General features: G+C 34.2%; 1 protein-coding gene across 8 annotated transcripts; it reads left to right on the top strand.

Moving 5' to 3' along the window:
- The first annotated feature begins 659 nt into the window (after positions 1-659).
- Positions 660-20198, top strand: LOC145975642 (phosphatidylcholine:ceramide cholinephosphotransferase 2). Of its 8 annotated transcripts, none has more exons than XM_083106266.1 (6): positions 660-959; positions 14450-14835; positions 16854-17064; positions 17150-17424; positions 17503-17678; positions 17941-20198. In XM_083106266.1, coding segments are annotated over exons 1-6 (1206 nt in total). In that variant the 5' UTR covers positions 660-957; the 3' UTR covers positions 18097-20198. The 8 variants fall into 8 exon arrangements, with proteins under 8 accessions (XP_082962392.1, XP_082962393.1, XP_082962390.1 ...); XM_083106267.1 differs by having other exon boundaries at positions 660-1016; XM_083106264.1 differs by lacking the exon at positions 660-959 and adding an exon at positions 974-1440.
- The last annotated feature ends 1387 nt before the right edge of the window (positions 20199-21585 follow it).

The following is a 21585-nucleotide window of genomic DNA, read 5'->3' as shown; positions in this document are numbered from 1 at the left end:
CCCCTGAATGATTGATATCAATTTAAAAAATACTAAAGGAATATTAATTAATCTGTATTTTTATGTATATATCATACTGATCATTTGTAACATTTTGTTTTTATATACGTGATATAGATTTGTTTAAAATTGAAACTCAAATAAACATTGAAATTGAACTTCTAATTCAATATCAAATAAAAAATATTTATTTATATTTGTTTTTATATTTATTAAATATATTTATATTTAAAAATTTATTTTATATATAGACATTATTTTTATATTTTTAATAATTTTATTAAAAATTGCACATTTTATTAATTTCAAATAATTTCTTTCCGAAAACACAGAATAAATTAGTAGATAATTAATCAATTATTAACAAATGATTAGTACAGTATTGATCAACTTCTCTATCATAATATAAATTTTTTATTTCTTTCCAGAAGAATAAATAATTTAGTAGGCTATAATTAATATCAATTCAGTCTTGGCAAAGCGATTAATTTACCGACGATTTCAAATCGAATCTATCCTTGATATCGACGCGACGACCAATTCGAATTTTCGCGGACAATTGTCGGTAATCTCTCGAGCTTCTCGCCGCCGCCACTAGTAGCGCTCTCGTCGCCGTGTGACGTCAAGGACGGAGTTTGCGCAAACTCGTGCTCGTGCAGCGTAGATCCGTCCATCAGTGCGTGCGACGGCGGTGCAAGTGTACGAATGTGTACGGATATCACGGATCGCCGCCGGTGGCGTCGTCCAAGTGATAGTCGCGAAAGCGAACGGAGCGGAGCGTGCGTCGCGTTACGTTCGCTACGTCGTGTGTGTGCGCGTCATCCGTGTGTATGTGACAATGTAACGTCGCGTGTGTGACCGACGAGTTTGCATCGTGAATCTAATCCCGAATGAGTGCCCGTCGTCGCCGAGAGACGAACGCGAGCCCGAAGAGGAGTCGTTTGCCATCCAGTGTCCATGTAAAATCATTCACTAGAACTGCCAACCCTCTCCCCCGCTCCTCCGTTATATAGTTGGTTAGTTTCGTTCGTGTGTCGTTTCATTAGTGTTGTGGCCCTCCCCCGTTTCTCTCTCTATCTCTCTCTCTCTCAAAAATCACGCTCCGCGCGCGTTTATCTCTCTCTCTCTCTCTTTCTCTTTTACTCTCTTCTTCTTCTGTCCCCTCTTTTAAGAAAGCATTCGGATGCGCATTTTTGGGTTATGTTTCCCGTTACATTTCACACGTAGCCCCGTGTAAGCGCGTGCTTTCCTTACGCACGTGTGTATGTATGTATGTGCACGCATCTGGCTGCGAGAGAGATAAAGAAAGGTGGAAAGAAAGAGAGAGAAGCGGAGGGAGAAGACTGTACTGTAAATGACATAGCAGTGCGTGTACGTATAAAGTAAAATGCATAAGTTAAGACTACCTGTCAAGGTCGAATTGCCCAGTGCTTTAACAAGGTATGGTGCGAGACCTAATTTACACAGATACCATTATTATTTCTCTCTTATTTTATGACATCGCTTTAACGTAACACGTCGAGTCTCTCATGTACATTAAGTTCCGGATACATTATTCTAGGTGTTGTTACGTAAAATTCTGTCCCTTACATACTATACATCGTCCTCTTTTTGACTCGTATGTATCGGTAGCTTTTTCATAATCGCATCTACCATTATGTTTGATCCCTCAGGATCTCTCGGCGCGAACTGTGGTCTTATTGTCATATGCGTAGGCAAGTTATTTATACATCTAGAATTGGGTTTCGCGCATGAGACCACTCATGTATATGCCATCTTCCAATGCAAGATGGACATTGCACCATGCTCTTATTTTTCTGTCGCTATCGTGACGACGCAATTTGTTATTGACGATATGTCGCACGTTAATCATATCACAGCGTTTATTTTGCACCTAGAATCGTGGAATCCATTGCATTTAAATTTTCCTTTCTTTTTCAGCAGTTTTTAAAGTTTTTCGGACACGAAAAGATACCCGTGCTAATGCACATTACATTACATATAATGTATTTGGTATTATTAATACTATTACGTAATTCAACAAAAAATTGCTTTCTTTCAGCAAAAGAAAAAATTATTTGTCGCACTTTTTTTTACGTTGAATACGATTCCATAAATTTCTCAAATTGTGACGCGATAAAAACCGGAATAATATTTAAAAAAAGATTTATGAGAAATGATTATTCTTTTGTTTTTGTTGAACTATGTTATTAATTCATTTTTTAGAGTACATCATTCATTTAGAGTACAGTATTCATTTGTATTCATTTAGAGTACAAGGGCACCAAAATATTAGGTATACTTGAAAAGCTTTAAAAATTTACGTCATTATGACAAGAATCTAAATATTTATCGTATTGCGCTCTCGATAAGATTGCAACAGATTAGCTATAGTATTTTACCACGACAAGAGCTCTTATTTCATCGATGAATAATTAAATTTCGTGCGTAATTTTTCAAATAATAATCTCGCCTTTTAAGGTTTAAGCGTTATCGAATACATTTTGATAACCGCTATCGCTGTCATTACGTATCAATTTACATTCGTAATCCTGATTAGCAAGTCTTATGTTAATTTCGCACAAGCAATACAATCAGTTTTTAGCGGATATCTTGATAGATTGAAATGGATCGCCTGATGTATTGAAAGAATACGAAATTTTTAAAAGATTAATTTAAAAAAATTGTTCTATATTTATATAAAAGTCAAAAATTGCTTTCGTAAAAGTGAAAAAAACATTAATTTATATAGTATTATATTATGACGAGTGTTAAAAAGTTTATGAAAAGTTTCCCCTTAAATATTATCCGAAATATTTTTTCAGCACAAGCGCTCTTGCAAAGTCGCGTTCTTTTGATACACACGGTTTGTCGTTCTTTACATGACGAATTTTATAGTTGTACGCAATATTCGAACGCTATCGCGACAGTATATTCGTTATCTCTCCTTCAACCTACTATAACATATATCGCTTTAGCAAATATTTATTGAATATACATATTACATTTAAATTTATCATTGAAAATAAAGTTATATATCGCATAATTGTAAAAGATAGCATGACAAAGTATTTATCGACCATTTCATTATTATGCACACTCGCGTGAACCGTTGCGAATGTAATTAATTAAAGATGTCCGCATAACAGTCGTCACGATATCAAACATCCATCTCTTCCAGCTGGTCTGTTGTAGATATCGAAACGAAAATGCGCTTCGAAATAATTTTTTAAGAGTAATTCAAATTCCGATGTGTAGCTAGTAATAAACGAAAAGAAAGAAATTTTTCAACAATTCGCGAAATTCAGTATCAATGATATAATAATTACAAAGAAGTTATTGTTGCAAAAAAATTTATATACGTATCCAGAGCATTAAAGAATTAATTTGTGCAATCTGGATCTTCGTACAAAGCACAATTTTTAACGTTAAAATGCAGATTATATCCTCGTATTCCGCGATGTTTCGAAGCGCATTCAGTCCCCAGCAGCGAGAAGGCGATAACGATAACTCCTGGTCTGAATGTTCGAGGCGATTAGTCCCTCCTTCCGTTAATTGAGTCTCGCTCGCCTCGACAATTGCTTGACTATTCTTATAGAAAACAACCTAGCCTTGGATATCATCAATACGCGAGTTATAATATCTTTGTATCTCTATGTCTTGTTCGTAGAATAATTTTTTTCATTCCATCTAAATGTTCAAAGTATCCAAATATCTTGAAATTTTAATCTCAAGAATTCTATTCTTTTTATTTTATTGTATTTCAATTTTTGTGACGGATTATTTTAAATAATAAATTAAATCCTGAAAGGCACTGGTTTTTTTCTGTTGGATTGGTAATTTCGACGAATATGAGAGAATAACAGCATGGAATTGACATCTCGCAAATATCGCAATTTATGACGAGTATTCATTTTAATTTACGCTTCTCGCATAAACACTCCTCAGCGATCTATAGATAGCACCTTTTTTAGGATTTTATTACAAAGGTCCTCTACCTTTAAAGGTGTGACCGTGATCGAGGCATGCACGAAAAAGCTTCGACGATCGATCGCGTGTCCTTCTAAAGGACCGTCCGTATAACGCTAGATCGCCGTCTCGTCTCGCGTGAACCACCTGTATGTCATCGAGTGCGCGCGCACTCGCCAAGTGCACGTGCACGAGAGAGGAAACCATAAGCGAAATGTAAATAACGGCGCGGTTACGTTACGTTCGCATTTAGATCTCTCAAGATCCAGATTTAAAACAGGTTTTCTTCGCTTCTTTATACGTTTATGTAGAGCGTTAAAAAGCGTTCAGAGGTCAGATAACAGTCGTAAAAAAATGTGCAATTAACAAGCTCGAAAGGCCAGAAAATTAATCTTGTCGGAGATAGAAGCGATTTTTTTTTAAATTTTAACATAATGCAGATAGTAATACTTTTTCATAGAACTATGTTTCTCTTTAAATCAATTTCCCTCATTACTTGACATCTCTATAAGTATTAAAATAAAATTATTGAAAATATGTGAAATATGTGAATTTTTTAGAAGAATATGTATCACATCTTATTGTTAGGGAATATTTATTTTAGTATATATCTCACAGGATAGTCATCAGAATATATCAGAATAAAAATATGTTGGATATATCCATCTTAGAAATGTCCTATAAAGTATTCATTCTTTGCAATAATATTATCTCAATACTTGTTATGTGCAAAATGAATAGAAGAATCAGAAAATCTTTTTATAGCGCCACTTTTTTATTTTTCTAGAAAACAAAAAATCGCTTTTAACTAAAAAACAAGATTAATTCTTCAACCTATATATATCTTAGATATCTCCCATACACTGAATTAGAGTACAATTTGCCTTCCAAATCTCTTTTTTAACTCTAATCTAATTCTGTATTTGTTATAATCTATTATGCTTAATCTTATTGTTTTAGCGTTCTTAATTATATATTACATATGTTATCTATTTTTTTTTTAATTTGAAGATTGCAATGACGTTTATATTATTAGAATGTTATTAGAATATTGAGTTTTTTTGTTCGTGATGAAGGATATTTTTCTCCTTGAGTTTCTCGATAAATGTAGCTACGTAATCATCGGAGGAGGGAGGGTATTTTTTGCCTTAATGCTCGTGAATTAATTCGAATGATTGTGCACGCAATTGCCAAACTCTCTAACGCTGTATTTTTGGAGTAGTGGTCTCTCGTATATAAGGCCTTCAACCAATTTGACCTTCTTTCACTCTCTATCTTGAACGATGAGAACGAATTGATTTTCGTTCACGTTTGTCACGTACACGTTCTGCAACAATACGACATTCCGTCTTTTTTTTGTATTTCCTTTCTCGGCTTTACATTTTACAATTTCAAGATGTTTAATTGTTCAACTCGTTTTCTTAGCTTTTTTTAGGCTTTTCTCGTATATATCTTTTGTATCCTTTTTCTTCTAACATTTTCTTATATAATCTTATGTATCTCTTTTCTTATATAATTTTAGATTCCTTTTTTTCTATTATATCGATCTTACTCTCTTAAACGGAATCAGTGAAAATATCATTGGTTAAAGTTGTAAAGTGATAAAATTTCATCAAAGATCGATGAATATTTTATTAATCCTCCGTGAGAATATTCACATTTTTTTTCCGTTTTATGTCTCAATGTAATTATAGCGGTAAAATTTCTTATAACTAGTATTCAAATTCAAAATTATGTGCACATTATATTTTTTTATTTTTAAGATGTGATAAACCTAAAAAATAAACAAAATTTTTGCTCAAGCTCAAATATCTTTTTAATCAAATATATTAATGAGAGAGAGAATTTATTTCATACATAATATTATATAAAGCAATGTTTGAAATATATCGCTGATTCAGACAGTCACTGACTGATTTTTCGTGGGGTTTCATTGGAATTTTGCAGTGCTATATTTGTAACTGAAACCACACGTTTATTACACGTTCAATTCCATTTAAGAGAGGCTATATTCCTTTCCTGGTATCCCTTGCGGTCAATTTTTTTACAACATGCTTACATATCAAAGTGTGGAGAATCAATTTGTTCTTTCGAATTTTTAATACTATTGTAAGTGAAAATCCTCTAGCAATTTTCCTTTTTATTATTGTAACCGTTTTATCCTTCGGCTCCTCTCGTTCTTTCATTGTTTCGATTGTCGGCCCTGCCTCTCGGACTCCCTTCCTCTCTTCCTCCCTTCCTCCCTTCCCTTGTTTATCTACGGTTACCGTTGTTTCCCTCTCTCCGGGTAGTCCGTCTCCCTCTCCGTCTCTGTATTTCTCTCGGTTTTACTCGTACGGTTTTCCGTTCTGTAGTAATTATGTGGCGCGGCAGCATGAAGCCTCTGCAAACGATTTTTTTACTCGACGTGTGAGTAAGAACAGTCGATACCGAGCGCTAGTCGCTTTGCGTTGCTAGTTATTCATGGCAAATATGTCTGACTAAATCCGTTCTCCATATCTTTATCTCGGATCACGCTCGGATTTTCCTCCAGGTGATGTTTACCAATCTCTAATAGTAATATAGTTACATAACGTGACGCTGCTTGTATGTTTACGTTCTGGATGTGCGGTGAAACTCGTCGGAAGGTCGACTTCTTTTCTTAACAAATTCGTAATCTCGATAGCAAGGACATAGTTATCGTGTCATCAGTGTTTTCATCGATTTCGGCTCTCAGGAGGAGAAATCCTTGGATTAGCAGCGAGTTAAGGAGGTTTTTATAAAATTGAATTTTCAAGTAAATAAAAATATACATATCTCCAACTTGTCAGTAATATAATCGTTTCTATATCTAAAGTAATTAAATGTGTATGTACCTATATGTGTGTGTGTTCGCGCGCGCGCGCGAAAATATAATAATTGAAAAAGTCGTAAAACGAAAGTTTATTTCAATTTCTATCGTATGTATCTTATCGAAAGTCTTATTAAGGATTATATTAGTTTGAGTTACTGATAGAATATACACGAGATTCGAATGATATCTATTTATCATTCTCAGAGTTTGATTACGAGCTCGTGGTACTTAGACGGTTAAGAGAAAGCGAATCATAAAATAAGCTCATATAACGCACGGATTGTAAACTAGAAATAATCGATTTTTTCAGCTACAAATTCTTTAGTGGATCGATTCTTTATTTTCTATCAGTCATTCTTTATCGAATTCTTGAAATTTTTATAGAATTACAAATATTCGAGGATGTGAAAACTGAATATAAAATTGAATTATCGAGCCTCTGTTTGTCTTCAATAAGCGACCTGTATCCTTGTAATACACGGCCGTAATTATTTGATGTTTCAGAGCGATATAATCGCTGACCCTAATGAAAGATAGTTATACGGTGAGTTAATGCGTTTACATATCGGAGCAATTTGACCTTCATTCTGTATGTGCGGATCGTTAGTTTTACGTCAAGATTTGTCATCAATTTCCTCGATAGAAATGTTACTCATGGCGCATTAATCGCGATCGAGTCGATTATGACGACGTGCGTCAATCGCGTATCTGTAACACACTCACACACACATACACGTGCATCTTTATATCCTCGCAATTCCTTAAATCGCTTTATGTAACGCGATACAGACGTGATATATTCGACAGAAGCACGAATCTTTTTATCGCGTATTTATATACATACGCGATAAATTGATTAAACCTACAATATGCATAGTTGCCCGTTCAACAGGAGGAAACTTAAACTTGGAAGCCGCATAAATATCCGCTCGGCAAAGCAAGCAAGCCGTCGGAAACCATATATATATATATATATATATATATATATATATATTGTGAATTTTTTCTTTGGACTTTCCGATCTACGCGTCCGCTCTCGTTAAATATAATTATCCGCATGTATATACGAGCGATTATTGTGAACGCGAGAATATCGAGTGCTCCAAAATTGTACGATGATTCACTATTAAATTTTGTAGTCGCTAATATGGCCATTTTCATGAGCCAATATAATAAACTTCTATAATTGTATTTTGTTAAGATATTTTTTTCAAAAAAAGAACGAAAATTAATCATTGATGGATTGTTATATTTTTTTAGTCATTAATCATATTGTAGAATCATTAGTTATAACAACGTGTGAAATTCTTGAATGTAACTTCCGATGAGTCAGAATGATGGTTGTATAGATATTTGTCCTAAGCTAATCGCATTCTTCGGCATGACTTCGTATTCTCATAGCTTGCACTTTGTTTTTTTTATCCTTTGACACATGATAAATTTTATTTGTTAACTACATTTTGCTATGCCTCGATCATTTATTTTTAGGGTTTGAAGCCAATCAGTAGCTTCGATAGTCGGCTTCATTACACTGAATCAGTTGCAAGAAAAAAGGAAATGAGTCACACGGTCAGGCGGTTCATCCGATGATGTAATTACATTGGTTTCGACAGGAATTCTCGTGCTCGAAGAGTACAATAAGTCATAAAAAAGAAACCGGCCGCTATAAAGTACAATAAAAAATAGGGTAATAAAAGTGTAATTACACTTGTCTCGAAGAACGAAAAAACGTAATTAAAGGCGTGTCTCATATTTTTTTAAATTACTAATAAAATTTAATGATTAATTATTTGAAATTATTTAATTTGATAATAACAATAAATTTTAAAGAGACATTAAATATAAGAACGGACGCGATTAGTTTCTCGTAATTTCCCCACGTGACGCAATCAGCTGTTTATTACATACATTGACATTCCATCAGATAATCCTGTCTCATAAAACTCTGGTGAAGTCTATTATCTTTCGGGGAAATAATGTCTAATAGGTAGACGACGAAGGTAGATGTGAGAAAATATTTACTTTTAATATTTATTTTTCATTATTTCTGACGTTAAAGACACGTTTGAAACTATGAATTTATTTCTTGCGATAATATTAGATGATAGCATCCCTGACATATGTCCAACATGCCAATTTCGCGATTTATACATACATATACAATAATCACACTTTATGGAAAAATTGTCATTCAGTCAGCCAGTCATAAAAAGAATCGCTTGAGACTTTTTCGCGGAATATATACCAGTAATCGATAACTTTTATAACGTTGATGTAAAGGAACCGCGTAATGAATTATTCAACGTGTGAGTCAGAGTCCGATGTATGTAATAGTAAGATTGCAAGAATCTCGTTAATGAGTTTTCTGATACCGCTCGTTAAAGTGTTTCTAAGTGACGGTGATTGAACTCTCGGATCAATTCCCGCTAGTTTCCATGACCCTACGGTCGCGAAAACAATGAACATTTATCTCGAGAGGATTAAAAATGATATAGATAATCCCTTTCATACATTCAGGAAATTTATCGATTCTACGGCGCAAACTTTTAAAGGAACTGGAATAAAATCCGATAAGAAGGAATTTAAAAAATGAAATAAAAATCGTGAATTTCTCTTATTTTTCTCATGCAACTTTAATCTTTCATTTGAGAATTTATGCGCAATCTTGTATTTAAAAATGATAATACTTCCTTGTATTGAGGCACAACATATCTACGCGTACATATTACGTAAGCCGATTCAATCGACGTTAGGTTTTATCGATAAAGTTATCTCGCAACAATAATCCAACTCAGACGAATTTTGGTTTTTCTCGTGTAAACAAGCGGATTTTTCTTACGTAAACGTGGTATAGCATCAAAGTTTGCGAAAAAAAAAATTTCCAGCATTTCGTAGAGAACTTGCAATCAGATGCAATTTTCCATTTTACGCAACGAAAAGATCGTGCAGTTCCGTGCAATTATATATTGCGTAGTCGGCGACCCGCGATGGGATAGTAATTTGGAGTAGTTTAATTTAATTTAAGAACATTAAATTAAATAGCGCGCGCGATATATATTCGCGGTCGAAACCGAATTTGGCAATCATAAACTGCATCTGCTATCGCTTTTCCGATTGAAGATGAGGGCATCGTAATCGGAAATAAACATCGCTCCATCAGTCATAATTATGTAAATCGCGAGCGCTGGATGATTGATTGTTGCGAGACAACGAATTCGATTCGCGGATCATAAATCACATTTCCCTCGTGAAATTAATAAACTTCGTGTTTTGCTACTTCACGTTTATTTATTAATTGGGTTATAAATCGCATTTCGCTCCTTGATCAATCGGTGTATTTTTACCTTACGTTACCTGCAGACATTGTATGCAAAGTAATCGATAAAGTTTGAAGGTCAGGATTCCACGAGAACGTGTCTTTTAATTTTTCAATAGAAAAGAAAGTAAAAAAATTTTCCCTTGTACAAAATTAATTAGTTTTTTATTTTTAAATGTTTATTTTTATTTCGCTCACTCGTATCATCTGTTGAATAATTCCCTTTAGACAAATAATTTTTATTTAAAGTATCGAAATGTCCTCGACTTGTTATCGGTATATATAATATTTACTTTTTTATATATGAATCATCAATTTACATATTTGTAACGAGAGCTTAGTCATACGCAGATTCTTTCGAGATTAATGAAGTGCTCTCGCGCAATTGTACAAATATGAAATTGCCTAAATCTCGATTATTGCTGGCTGACATTTATATCGACAGGTCCACGTATTTTGCATCGTTTTTTGCAAAGACTCGCTTATCGTCTCGCGATATAATAAATGCGAACGTAATTGGGTAGCGCGTTGCAATTTGACATTGTGATTATCGCGTAATAGTTATGATAACTGCCTGGCTGTCGCAAAGTTTTGCTGCAAACTTCCGTGCTAATGGATTTAGCAAACAGCATCGTACATTTCTCGAATGTTAGTTGTGCGAATACGTCCACCTGCTACGAAAGTATTCTCTATTGAGTCTTTTACATATTAGAACAGCATGTAAAGATCTTAAACGAATGTGTGTGTCTTTAAATGAATAAGTGAATAATCCGCTTTTAAGAGCCGATATTAATTTTTTACATACAATATCGAATATGCAATTAAACGAAATTCAACGGTTGAAGGAAAGTGAGATACAGGAGAAACATTATTCGAATTCAATGGATAAATTTAAAAACGGTTTAAAATGGAGAAGCTCATGCTTCACCATTTCGCGATATATTTTGTCGACGATTATAATTCTCGTGCATCTAACTTTCGACTTTCTCGTGCAGAAACTTGACGCAAGTTTTCGGTTCAGGTGTGTATGTGTAATGGAATGACGCTCTTAAGAAGCTTTGTGAATTATTAGAATAAAACAAGGGCGGACACATACACATACACACACACACGCACACACATACATGAATGTTGTACTGTAAAGTAGGACTTGTAGATTGTTCTGCGTTGCATTAGCCCACAACCCGCATCGTTATGCAAATGAACTGTAGTCGCGTTCTAAGCACCCCTATATATCTACTGGCCTTTTTAAATATATTATGTGATTGCGCATGAAGAGACGTCGAAATTAAATTTACTTGAAAATAACTAAAGAATATATGTATAAAGCTGCTTTCACGATGCATTTTCTAATTTTCGGTGAAAAATGATTCCGTAATAATGATTTCTTCCAATTTATAAGACTTAAAATCTTGCGCGATATTTCGTGAACAAAGAATTTTTAATCATAATCAATTGACGCAATCTGATTTCCGGTACTATATTCTTCTCTCGAGCTCCCTAAAGGCCTGTCCAAGGGAGCCCTTTATTGCGCGCATAAACAAGGGTTAATCACTCGACTGCTCTTTTTGACGAGCAGTTCCTGCGCGAGCATCGTCTCTCGTGTCATTCTTCTCGCTTTAATTCATAAAAGCCAAGTCATGACCCACGAAAAATTAATTAGATAACAGCGGCATCCGAATTAATCGTCACAATTTCGAAAGGATCGATTTCCTTTCCAAGAAATTGTCGATCACGAGATCACTGCTCGAAATGATCAAAAGAGTTATCGAGGTAAAAAGATATCGTGGCTTATCGATATTGGCCGAAGAACCACATTCCGACGATCTCACCTTTTGACCCACCTTCATAAAAGCAATATCCGCCTTGGGAATTCGTTTTCTGACAAAAGGTTTTCCGGACGCAACCGCGTTGGGACTCGCCCTAGAAACTTGCACCTTTTATACCGAGTCATAAAGAGGATCGTGTTGTTGGGTGTCCCATTTTTGTCGCATTATGAGTAAAAAGATAATTTCTTTTGAAAACGTAAATCGAAAATATAGAATCTTTTTGCTTTTATTTTATATTATACGAAATTTTGTTTCGAGAAAAATAAAGAAAAATTCGAGAAGAATAATTTTCGAAAAATTGATAGTATATTTGTAATTGTTTAAACTTGAATATATAATCTTTAATAATATTGTATTATTAGTACTATATACATATTAATGAATTCATCTTGATAGTAGTTATCAAAATATATCATTTATTGAAAAATATAAAGATACAATCTTGATCTTTTATACATAATTTTTTTCAAAACATAACAAATTATTTTACTTGATTTACTAAATGAAATATTATATTTTTTTATTCATATATTAATAATTGCTGTGTATATGATGACATAAATTTGTTAGAGCTTAATTTTACAATTTTCTCGAAAATGAAGAAAATTGTATATTTTAATTATATATGTAATTAATTATATTCTTATATGAATTATGAAAATTAATAAAATTACATTTGACATCTACTTATTTTTGCACAAGAGAAATTATTTTTTTCTCGATTGATATTTACGGAACGTATATCTAACGAGATCGTATTACATTTATTTTTTTGAAGAGTGAGACTTTTCTTTAGTTCATACTCGGTTATTTCTATGCCTCGTTTGTCACCGTCGTGGTGTATTGTAACACGAATCACTTGACGAGCGCTCTCGACGTCGGATGGACTGAATGAGCGCAAACTACCACTTTTCTGCATCGTCGAGCCGTAATTCGTTCAATAAACGCGAATAATGTTTAGCCTTAACGCTTAATGTTAGAATTGCTAGGTGGAGGTACAGCCGTCGCCTTTCCCACGAAATCACATACCGCGTTAACCGTAGTCCTTGATGATTAAACATTCATATCGCAGATGGACATATCATTCCGATAGGCGCAGAATATAGTTCATAGATCGAAAAGCGTCGTTATATCTCGTACAAATAGTACGCATTCTCGTTTGGAGTGTGTCCGATCGCATCTGAAATCGAGAGTTCGTCGTTGGTGCAGGGAAAAAAATCGAGATACACGAGTAAAAGTGACGAGTGTTGCGTAAAAATGTTATTAAGAGAATACAAAAATTTTTGGCATCGCGTTCGAATATATTTTTATTCGCAAGTGAAAGCACAGTGGACGCAGAAAAAATGTACTACGTAAGAGAAAACAAATTTTTTTACCTGAGCGTGACTGATTGCCCCGGTTGAAAAAATTTTATATATATATACATATATCGTTATATTACTTTTGCAGCAACTATTAATATATGAATAAAAAATATAATATTTCTCATTTAGTAAAATAAAATAGTTTAATATATTATATATTATATTATTATATATTATTAGTTATATATATATATATATATATATATATATATATAATAACTAATAATATATAATAATATAATATATAATATATTAAACTATTTTATTTTACTAAATGAGAAATATTATATTTTTTATTCATATATTAATAGTTGCTGCAAAAGTAATATAACGACGCAAAATTGCTATGTAAAAAAGAGACATACATTTTTTCTTTTTTTGCCTAATTGTCATCTTTTACATTTCCGGTAAATACCGGCGCAGCGCATCCGCTTCCGGTTAACGTGTCCCCGCTATTTCGCATCACTTTCGCTTCTGTCCGCGGTCGTCAATCGGTTTCGGTCCCGACACGAATTTAGAATCCACGCGTCCTCTTCCTACTCGTGATAACCTTTTCCCTTTATGCGATAAATGTCTAAAAATATCGTGCTTTACGGGGCGTGACGCGCGGATGGGCGCTCTCCAGATAAATGTGCGCTGATCGAAGAATTGTGTCACGTCTAATATCAGCTGCATCGATGTGACGATCGGACCTGATCAGTATTTCAATTATGTTAGGAATAAACTTCGATTCTCGAGCGACGAGAAGAGAAGATATCGAGATATGAAGTGGGAATTGAAAATGAAAATACGATAGTTTTTTGTACATATCTTGAAAACTTTTCAATCGATCACGTATCTCTGATAAAAGATGACGCCGATGAACTATTAATAATATAGGGATGATAAATGATCGAACAGAAAAACATCGTTTGGTGAAACTTGTTTTAAATGCGATTTTAAAGCAGTTTTTTTTTATCCCGCGAATTTGCATTCAAAAATATAGCTTGATCATTCTTTCACGCGATAAAACATCAGCTTCGCTACTTCGCTGCCGATGATGCCGGCGAAACGATTTTTTCGTGATGACATCCTAGAATATAAGACGCAAATCAAGTCCTTCGATCAGGACAGTTCGATTTCTCTTCTGTGTATGTAGGATGGTATTGGATCCCAAGGCCACCAGTTTGCATAACGATTACGGAAGCTTCGATCGACCATTGGGCGCCGGGGAGGGCCACGAAAGGGACGTTGAAGCGGCGGTTGATGGAAGCAGCAGCGGCATGACACAGTCCAGCGACGTTTATCAACGGCAACCACTGTTGCCCGGCGCGCCGCTGTCCAAGAGCAAGGACAAGTGGTCCTCCGGGGTGGCCTCAGGCTCAGACTACTACGAGGATGACGAGGACGAGAAGAGTATCGAAGGCCTGGGCAGACATCCTGGTATACCGAACGGTTCCGGCAGCGATATCGTCAAGATCGACATACCGGCGCCGCTTCGCGAGGAGCCACGCTTTCCCAAGGAAAAGTGGAAGACGTTTCTCGGTAAGGGAGTAAGAGCGTTAGATTGTTTTATTTTTTTTATAAGAAACAATCCTTTCTCTCTCGAAGAACGAAGAGAAGTAGATATGTATATTTACTTCTAGCTTAAAAGAAAAAAAATATATACTAAAAATTTAGCCATGCAATATCAATGTGAATGTTTATTAAAGATTGCGAATTCTCATTAGATTCTAGATTGTAGTTTTGGTGATATTTTTTCAAACTTTTGAACAAATTTTTAGTCTACATATAAATATTTTAATTACATTAAGTGGCAAATATATCTAAATAGAAATCATCTGACAAACAATTAAAAAAAAATTATGAATAGCATATGAATGTGTTATAAATTATTTTTATATCTCCTAAATTGTCCTCTTTTCTTAAAAGCATAATTATGTTATCTTTTTTAAAATTTAAATTGAATCAAATTCATATCATTTCTGATAGAATGTAATATTTGATTGTTGAGAGATAAATTTATATCAATTTTAATTTTAATTTATTTTTAGCGAATTAATTAATTTTTTTCTCCATCTTTTTTTAAATAAGAAGCAAGACTTTCCCCAAAAAGATCTGAGAAAATTGTTTCATGAAAAATCAATTGATTTTTAGAAAATCATATCAAATTGATTTCTTTTATTATAATAATTTACAAGAATAATTTTTATCTGTCTTTGTATTGTAATTTTAATAAATCAAAACTTAAAATAAGATTTTGATAAACATAGAGGAAAGGAGAACATATATAAGTAATTAATGAAAAATAAATTCGATGCAACTATAAATCTCAATGATTTTTTCGTGACGTAATTTCGATATAGATAAGAATGTATTTCGGTCTCTAAAGATACAAGAGTATGTGCATTCATTAAAATATTAAATAAACTCTATCTAATCTACTCGAATGCGATTCTCCCCATCTCTGATCGATTTGCTTATTATCGATTCCCACGGTTTTACATGCATCCGCAGCCTTAAGTAAAATAAACACAAAGATCCTCGCAGACTTATTCAATATATATGTCGGCTAATTCTGGATCTTAGAAAGCTTCTTCAGGTTCGCTCTCCGTGACGTTCGCTCGCCATGGGATTCCATCGAGATCGAGGTCGTTAGTTGACCTGATATTCGTTCAGTTAACACCAGGCGCTTTCGCGCAGGTTGATCTTGTGGAGAGCCTCCCACCGATCGATCCTCTTTTTCCGAGCCTCCACGTGGGTTTTATCTCGGCGGTTCTTCTTGCATCAAAGTTAATCGAAGCGAGCAGCTGGACGCACGCGAAATGCACAAAACGGATTTCACGTGTACCGTTACCGAGGATCTGTTACGACGCGGATCATCGTTGCATGACAGAGTCAATTAATACTGGAATTACTCTCAAGCATGTTCAGAGCTTAGAAGAAAAGTTGCGTCTGAAAAAAATAGCGTGTTTGTTATATTCGAATTAGAATAAGACTAGAATTTCATAAATATTTTATCTTATTTTCATTTAAATGATTGCGGTACCGTAAAGAGATGTATTGCGAGGTAACTGTCGAAATCATTCAATGAAAATAAGAGAAAATATTTATGAATACATCTTAAATAAAATATATATATGAGAAGATGGTTTTAAAAGTTACTTAGGTCAAATATGAAATTATAAAGCGTTCCAGATAACATAATAATGCTTTTAAGAAGAGAGAATAATTTAAGATATATAAAAATAATTTAGGATATTCATACACCATTTATATACTATTTATATACCATTAAAAAAAAGAATTTTTTAAATATATTGTTTGTCAGATGATTTCTATCTGAATATATATATACTTGCAATTAAAATATTTATATGTAGAATAAATTCGCTAAACATTATGTTAAATAATTTGAAGAAAATAGCTCTTCTCTTGTTTAAGATAAAGATGGAGATAATTTATATTCTAGATAAAGACTAGATGAAACACTTTTTATCTAAATGATTATCTAGATATTTTTACCTAAGCAAAAAGTATTGATTATAAATTGCTGATTTCAGCGTTTCTCTTTATGGTCGTCAATTTTATACTGACGACGGCTTCTCTCGCAATGGTGCACGAGCGTGTCCCGGACAGGAATTCGTACGGGCCACTTCCCGACGTAGTGTTGGACCACGTCGTCGCACAGGACTGGGCGCTCAACGTCTCGGAAATCTTGATCATGATCATGTCCAACTGCGCGATGGTTTTTATCATTTTCCATAAGCATAGGTAAGCGCGATGTAGAAGATGAGCGAACGATTCTTGGTAAAGATTTGACGGTTTCACTGACAATCAAATATTGATTTTTCTGCAGATTTATAGTAGTTAGACGAGTATTTCTTTTGATGGGATTGCTCTACATGATGAGAAGCATCACAATGTTCGTGACGGTCCTACCGATCGCCAGTAAGACTTACTATTGTAGCCCGAAGGCGAACAACACCAGTCCGCTACTCGTGACGAAGAGGGTCCTGCAGCTCATTTCCGGTTTCGGCTTGTCCATCAACGGCAAGCACACTTATTGCGGGGATTACATTTACAGCGGGCACACGGTTGTGCTTGTGCTCAGTTACCTGATCATGAAAGAATGTATGTATCTTCTTTGTCGTTGAAGAGATAAAAAAAGAAGGCGCGACGATAAAAACTGACAACTGTTCGTCATTTCAGATTCTCCGAGGAGATGTAAACCGATCCATTGGGGAGCAGGTTTGGCAGTGCTCGTCGGGGTAATTATGATCTTGGTAGCTCACGGCCACTATACCGTGGATGTACTTATAGCGTACTACGTTACTACAAACTTGTGGTATATTTATCACACGATGGCCAACAACTCGAATCTTAAGGTACGTTTTATTTTCAGATCGCTTCAATTTGAAAATTATCTATTCTACGACGAAAGTATCCGTTTTTCTCGAAACTTAATAATCGATACAATTCCAGTAACGATCAATGTAATGATATTGACGCATGTGTATATAATATATTGAATAATATTAATGAATTATAATTAATTGATATGTGCGATTTTAATTATACGCAAAGTAACAATTAATAAGCATGTTTTTGTTGTGATCGTTGCACATAAGAATAATGAAACCTTTGCAGCAATATGGACCAAACAACTTTTTGGCCCGGCTCTGGTGGTTCTCTATTTTCAAGTATTTCGAGAAGAATGTAGGCGGCACGGTGCCACGACAATATGACTGGCCTCTACCCTGGCCTCGACGGTTTCTTGCCAAGCACCCTAATCGAGATAGTTAATATTTTTCTTGACTTTAGAGGCTGTTAAAAACAAAAGAATTACTTTCACTGTATATATTATATACATACATACATATACATATATACACATACACATATAAATACACATACATACATATACACATTTAGGCTTATTAAAACGTTGAAGGAAAACATTGGCTAGAGAAAGATATATGAGACATATGATCGTTTCTCAAAAGCGATCATATATTCATATTTGTTAAAGCATAATACTTTATGTCGTTCACTTCTTTATAAAATCGTGAACCAATCGTGAACTCTCATACATATTTTTTTCTCCTTTTCTATCTCTCACATAAAACCATCTTTCACTCTCACTCTCACATAAAACCATCATCCAGTCAGTCCAAATTTATTTTTCGCTTGATTTTTATACGATTTATATACAATATAAAGAGTAGATAGAGAACGACAGGATGGAGTTTATGATAATAATATCCTATCAGGTTCGGATGGAAGAAGATATTCAAGACTAATGCAATACAAATTAATGTGTATTGATTAATACGTGATACGTTTTTTCAAATAGTCGCACAACAAATCGAAAGTAAAATACGGTAAATAAGTAAACCTAGGACGAACAGATGCGTGTTTTTAGAAAAACTCAAGCGTATAATAAGAAGTATTTATAATCTCCAACAAATCGTTATATAGTATACAAATAAATGAGAAGACAAAATCTAAATTCTTCCTCCATACGAATCTTTTAGCTACATATTGACATCTTGACTTCCAGTATCTAGACGTTGTTATCCCTGATTTTGCATTCGCGACACGAATTATTCCAATGAAAAACGATCTCGTAAATAAATTTGCCAAACGTACCCAATGTGGGCGATGTATGCGTCCTTATTATTGTTTTATTTTACCGATTATCCTCGAAATTGTTTTCTTCGTACTTTTCACATCGGAGAAAAATATTTGATATCTCAATACTAGAGGCGATTGTGCAATTTCGTGGGACCAAAACTGGAGCGTTCAATAGTAAAAATGTTAGTTTATATGTAGCATTGACATAAAATAAAATAATAGTACATCGAGTCGCGAGATGGCATGATCTCCATTATGTTATTCTCTCATTGGCATTGATAAAGACTTTTTTAATAATAATGTCTTGAAAATGTTCCGATTAAATTATGTGATATATTGCCAGAATTTGAACCTGCCATATATATGTATAGATATATATGTACATATAAATTATTGTCGACTCACGCTTCAAATACACGTAGAGTAGCGCGGATTTGGATAAGTTACTTGTGAGAATTTCTCGTAACGTTTCTCTTAGACAATTCAATAATTCTTGGATAATTGAATTTTTAGAGGATACACCTCAATTTTCATTAATCGACATCATGCGAAAATATATCATGTATAAAGTAACGACAAAAAAATAAAAGGAAGAAAGTATCGAAGCACATGCCGCATTCGTGTTTTCATGGAATAAGATCGTCGTACGCTCATGCATACACACCGAATGTTGTCACATATATATACATATGCGGAGGCGATGCAACACGCGAATCGTGCGAAACGTATAACAGGCAATCTTGCATAGAGAGGCACTGATGTACAAACAAGATCGATCTTTCGCACAATTCATTCTTCCCTCGTTCTTCTCGTGTCTCATTGTTTCAATGCGATATTCCTTACGCCTCTTGCCCTGCTCTTTCTCTCGTATGAAGAAAATAAGCGACATTCGTTTGCTATAATTTAGTGTGATGTCGGTGAGAATGCTCGCAATTCTTTAAATACTTGGAGAGAAGCGTAAAGACATTGTGAATCTCAGTTAATGATGTACAAGTAAAGCGGAGACGAGTCCTATGACCGTTAATTTTTCTAGCGTTTGATGAAAGTTGTGTGTGTGTGTGTGTGTGTGTGTGTGCGCGCGCGTGTTGTAAAAATGCCAGACAATGTTTAATCATAATTTAAATTAAGAGCATGTCTGTTATTCTGTTCGCGTATTGATGAATTCTTTATCGAGTACATGGAACGCATCTTTGCGACTCATCATCATTCTTCATTGAATTTTTCTTGTATATAATTTTTGAATGAATAATAAAAGTTTGTTTTTATAAGCAGTTTTCTCCGTCGAAACTTACGATCAAATTTACATTTTTTGAAGTTCGAAGATGTATTAAACAATTCTACAGAGTTGATTTTTCATCTTTCGATTACTTCTCGATTGTGGTTGAACGCGATGATTCCATGCGAAAAATTAGTAGAATGGTAAGAGAATGATAAGAGGAGAGGAATGCGAAAACGCTATTGATAGCGCATAATACTAACTCTTTTCCGTCTGTGATGATAAGTAAAACAAAAGGAAGCGAATAGAGATTGCCACCGCGGTCTTAATGTAACATAGTAGCTCGACCGCGAGTCCGCAATTTCGAGAGTGTTGCGTGTCCCTTATGGCCACCTGATGTTTCTTCTTAACATTGAAATTATAGATGCGTGTAACTGTTGAACATATATTTTAATAAGATCAATGTGGTTCTCTTTTACGTAGTAGGACTCTTTAGCTGGGCATTCGCGCAGCAACAGCAGTTTTAACACGAATAATAACGTCGATAATTTAGGAATATATTTTTGAAATGTGTGCATATAATGTACATAAGCGCATTTGTGTCGATTCGCACACGTGTGTAATAAAATGATAGCGCGCGCTAATCGCGCACGAATGGATACTTTAAGCGGACACGAAAAAAAAACATTTAAATATCATAGATTTATATATTTCACACATAGCTGAATATGCGTTGCGTGCGTCTATGTAAATAGATAAATACGCGTGTAACGTATATTCGCAGTTGTAATTATCGCCCGTTGTTTGAGACGGATTTACGCTTGATGCGCGGCGAAAGAAACCTCGATGTGTAGAGCTTATTGTTAGATCGGCCCGATGTTTATGAGGAGAATGATATTTTAGATCTGTCGAATGGATAATTTCGTAAAAAAAGGAGAAAAATGCGAGCCAAAGGAATTCTCAAACTGATATGCGTATATACGTATATATATTATAAAAGAATGATATATTTACATACGCACATGATAGGGAAAAGCTTTTGTTAACGAAAGGATCTTTCGTTGATGTTTATTAAATAAGAAGTAACTATATATATAGTTATATGATTATATTATTATAGTGACACATATGCGCACATGCGCGCGGATATGTGTATACGTGTTTATATGTATATACATACATATATATATATCTATATTTTTACGTGTAGATATTTTTTAGTAACTTGTTACAATAATCTGATTAGACCAGTTAAGTATATACATATATACATAAAGAAAGATATATGCGTTGTAAATAAAAAGTAATAGCTTTTGTCATTCCGTGGAAGCTAATCAAAAAAATTTTGTTACCGTTACAACGACAGATATCAGCATTTTCTGATTATTCGTGGAACCAAATTGTCGGCTCCGCAAACTTTTTGAGAAAATCGATTAAAACTA

The sequence above is a fragment of the Camponotus vicinus genome, unplaced genomic scaffold, assembly GCF_025532165.1.
Source record: "Camponotus vicinus isolate PSW18456_S1 unplaced genomic scaffold, iyCamVici1.0 SCAF_8, whole genome shotgun sequence".
Classification (NCBI taxonomy): Eukaryota; Metazoa; Arthropoda; class Insecta; order Hymenoptera; family Formicidae; genus Camponotus; species Camponotus vicinus.
This window is presented reverse-complemented; position numbering and strand designations above follow the sequence as displayed.

Bases quoted from the DNA above. Each gene is read 5' to 3' on its own strand.
- LOC145975642 (XM_083106263.1), top strand. From the start codon at position 13,205: ATGTTATTAAGAGAATACAAAAATTTTTGGCATCGCGTTCGAATATAT. The intron at 13,300-14,449 runs GTAAGAGAAAAC...CTGTGTATGTAG, and splicing joins ACGCAGAAAAAATGTACTAC to GATGGTATTGGATCCCAAGG. The intron at 17,679-17,940 runs GTACGTTTTATT...AAACCTTTGCAG, and splicing joins CCAACAACTCGAATCTTAAG to CAATATGGACCAAACAACTT.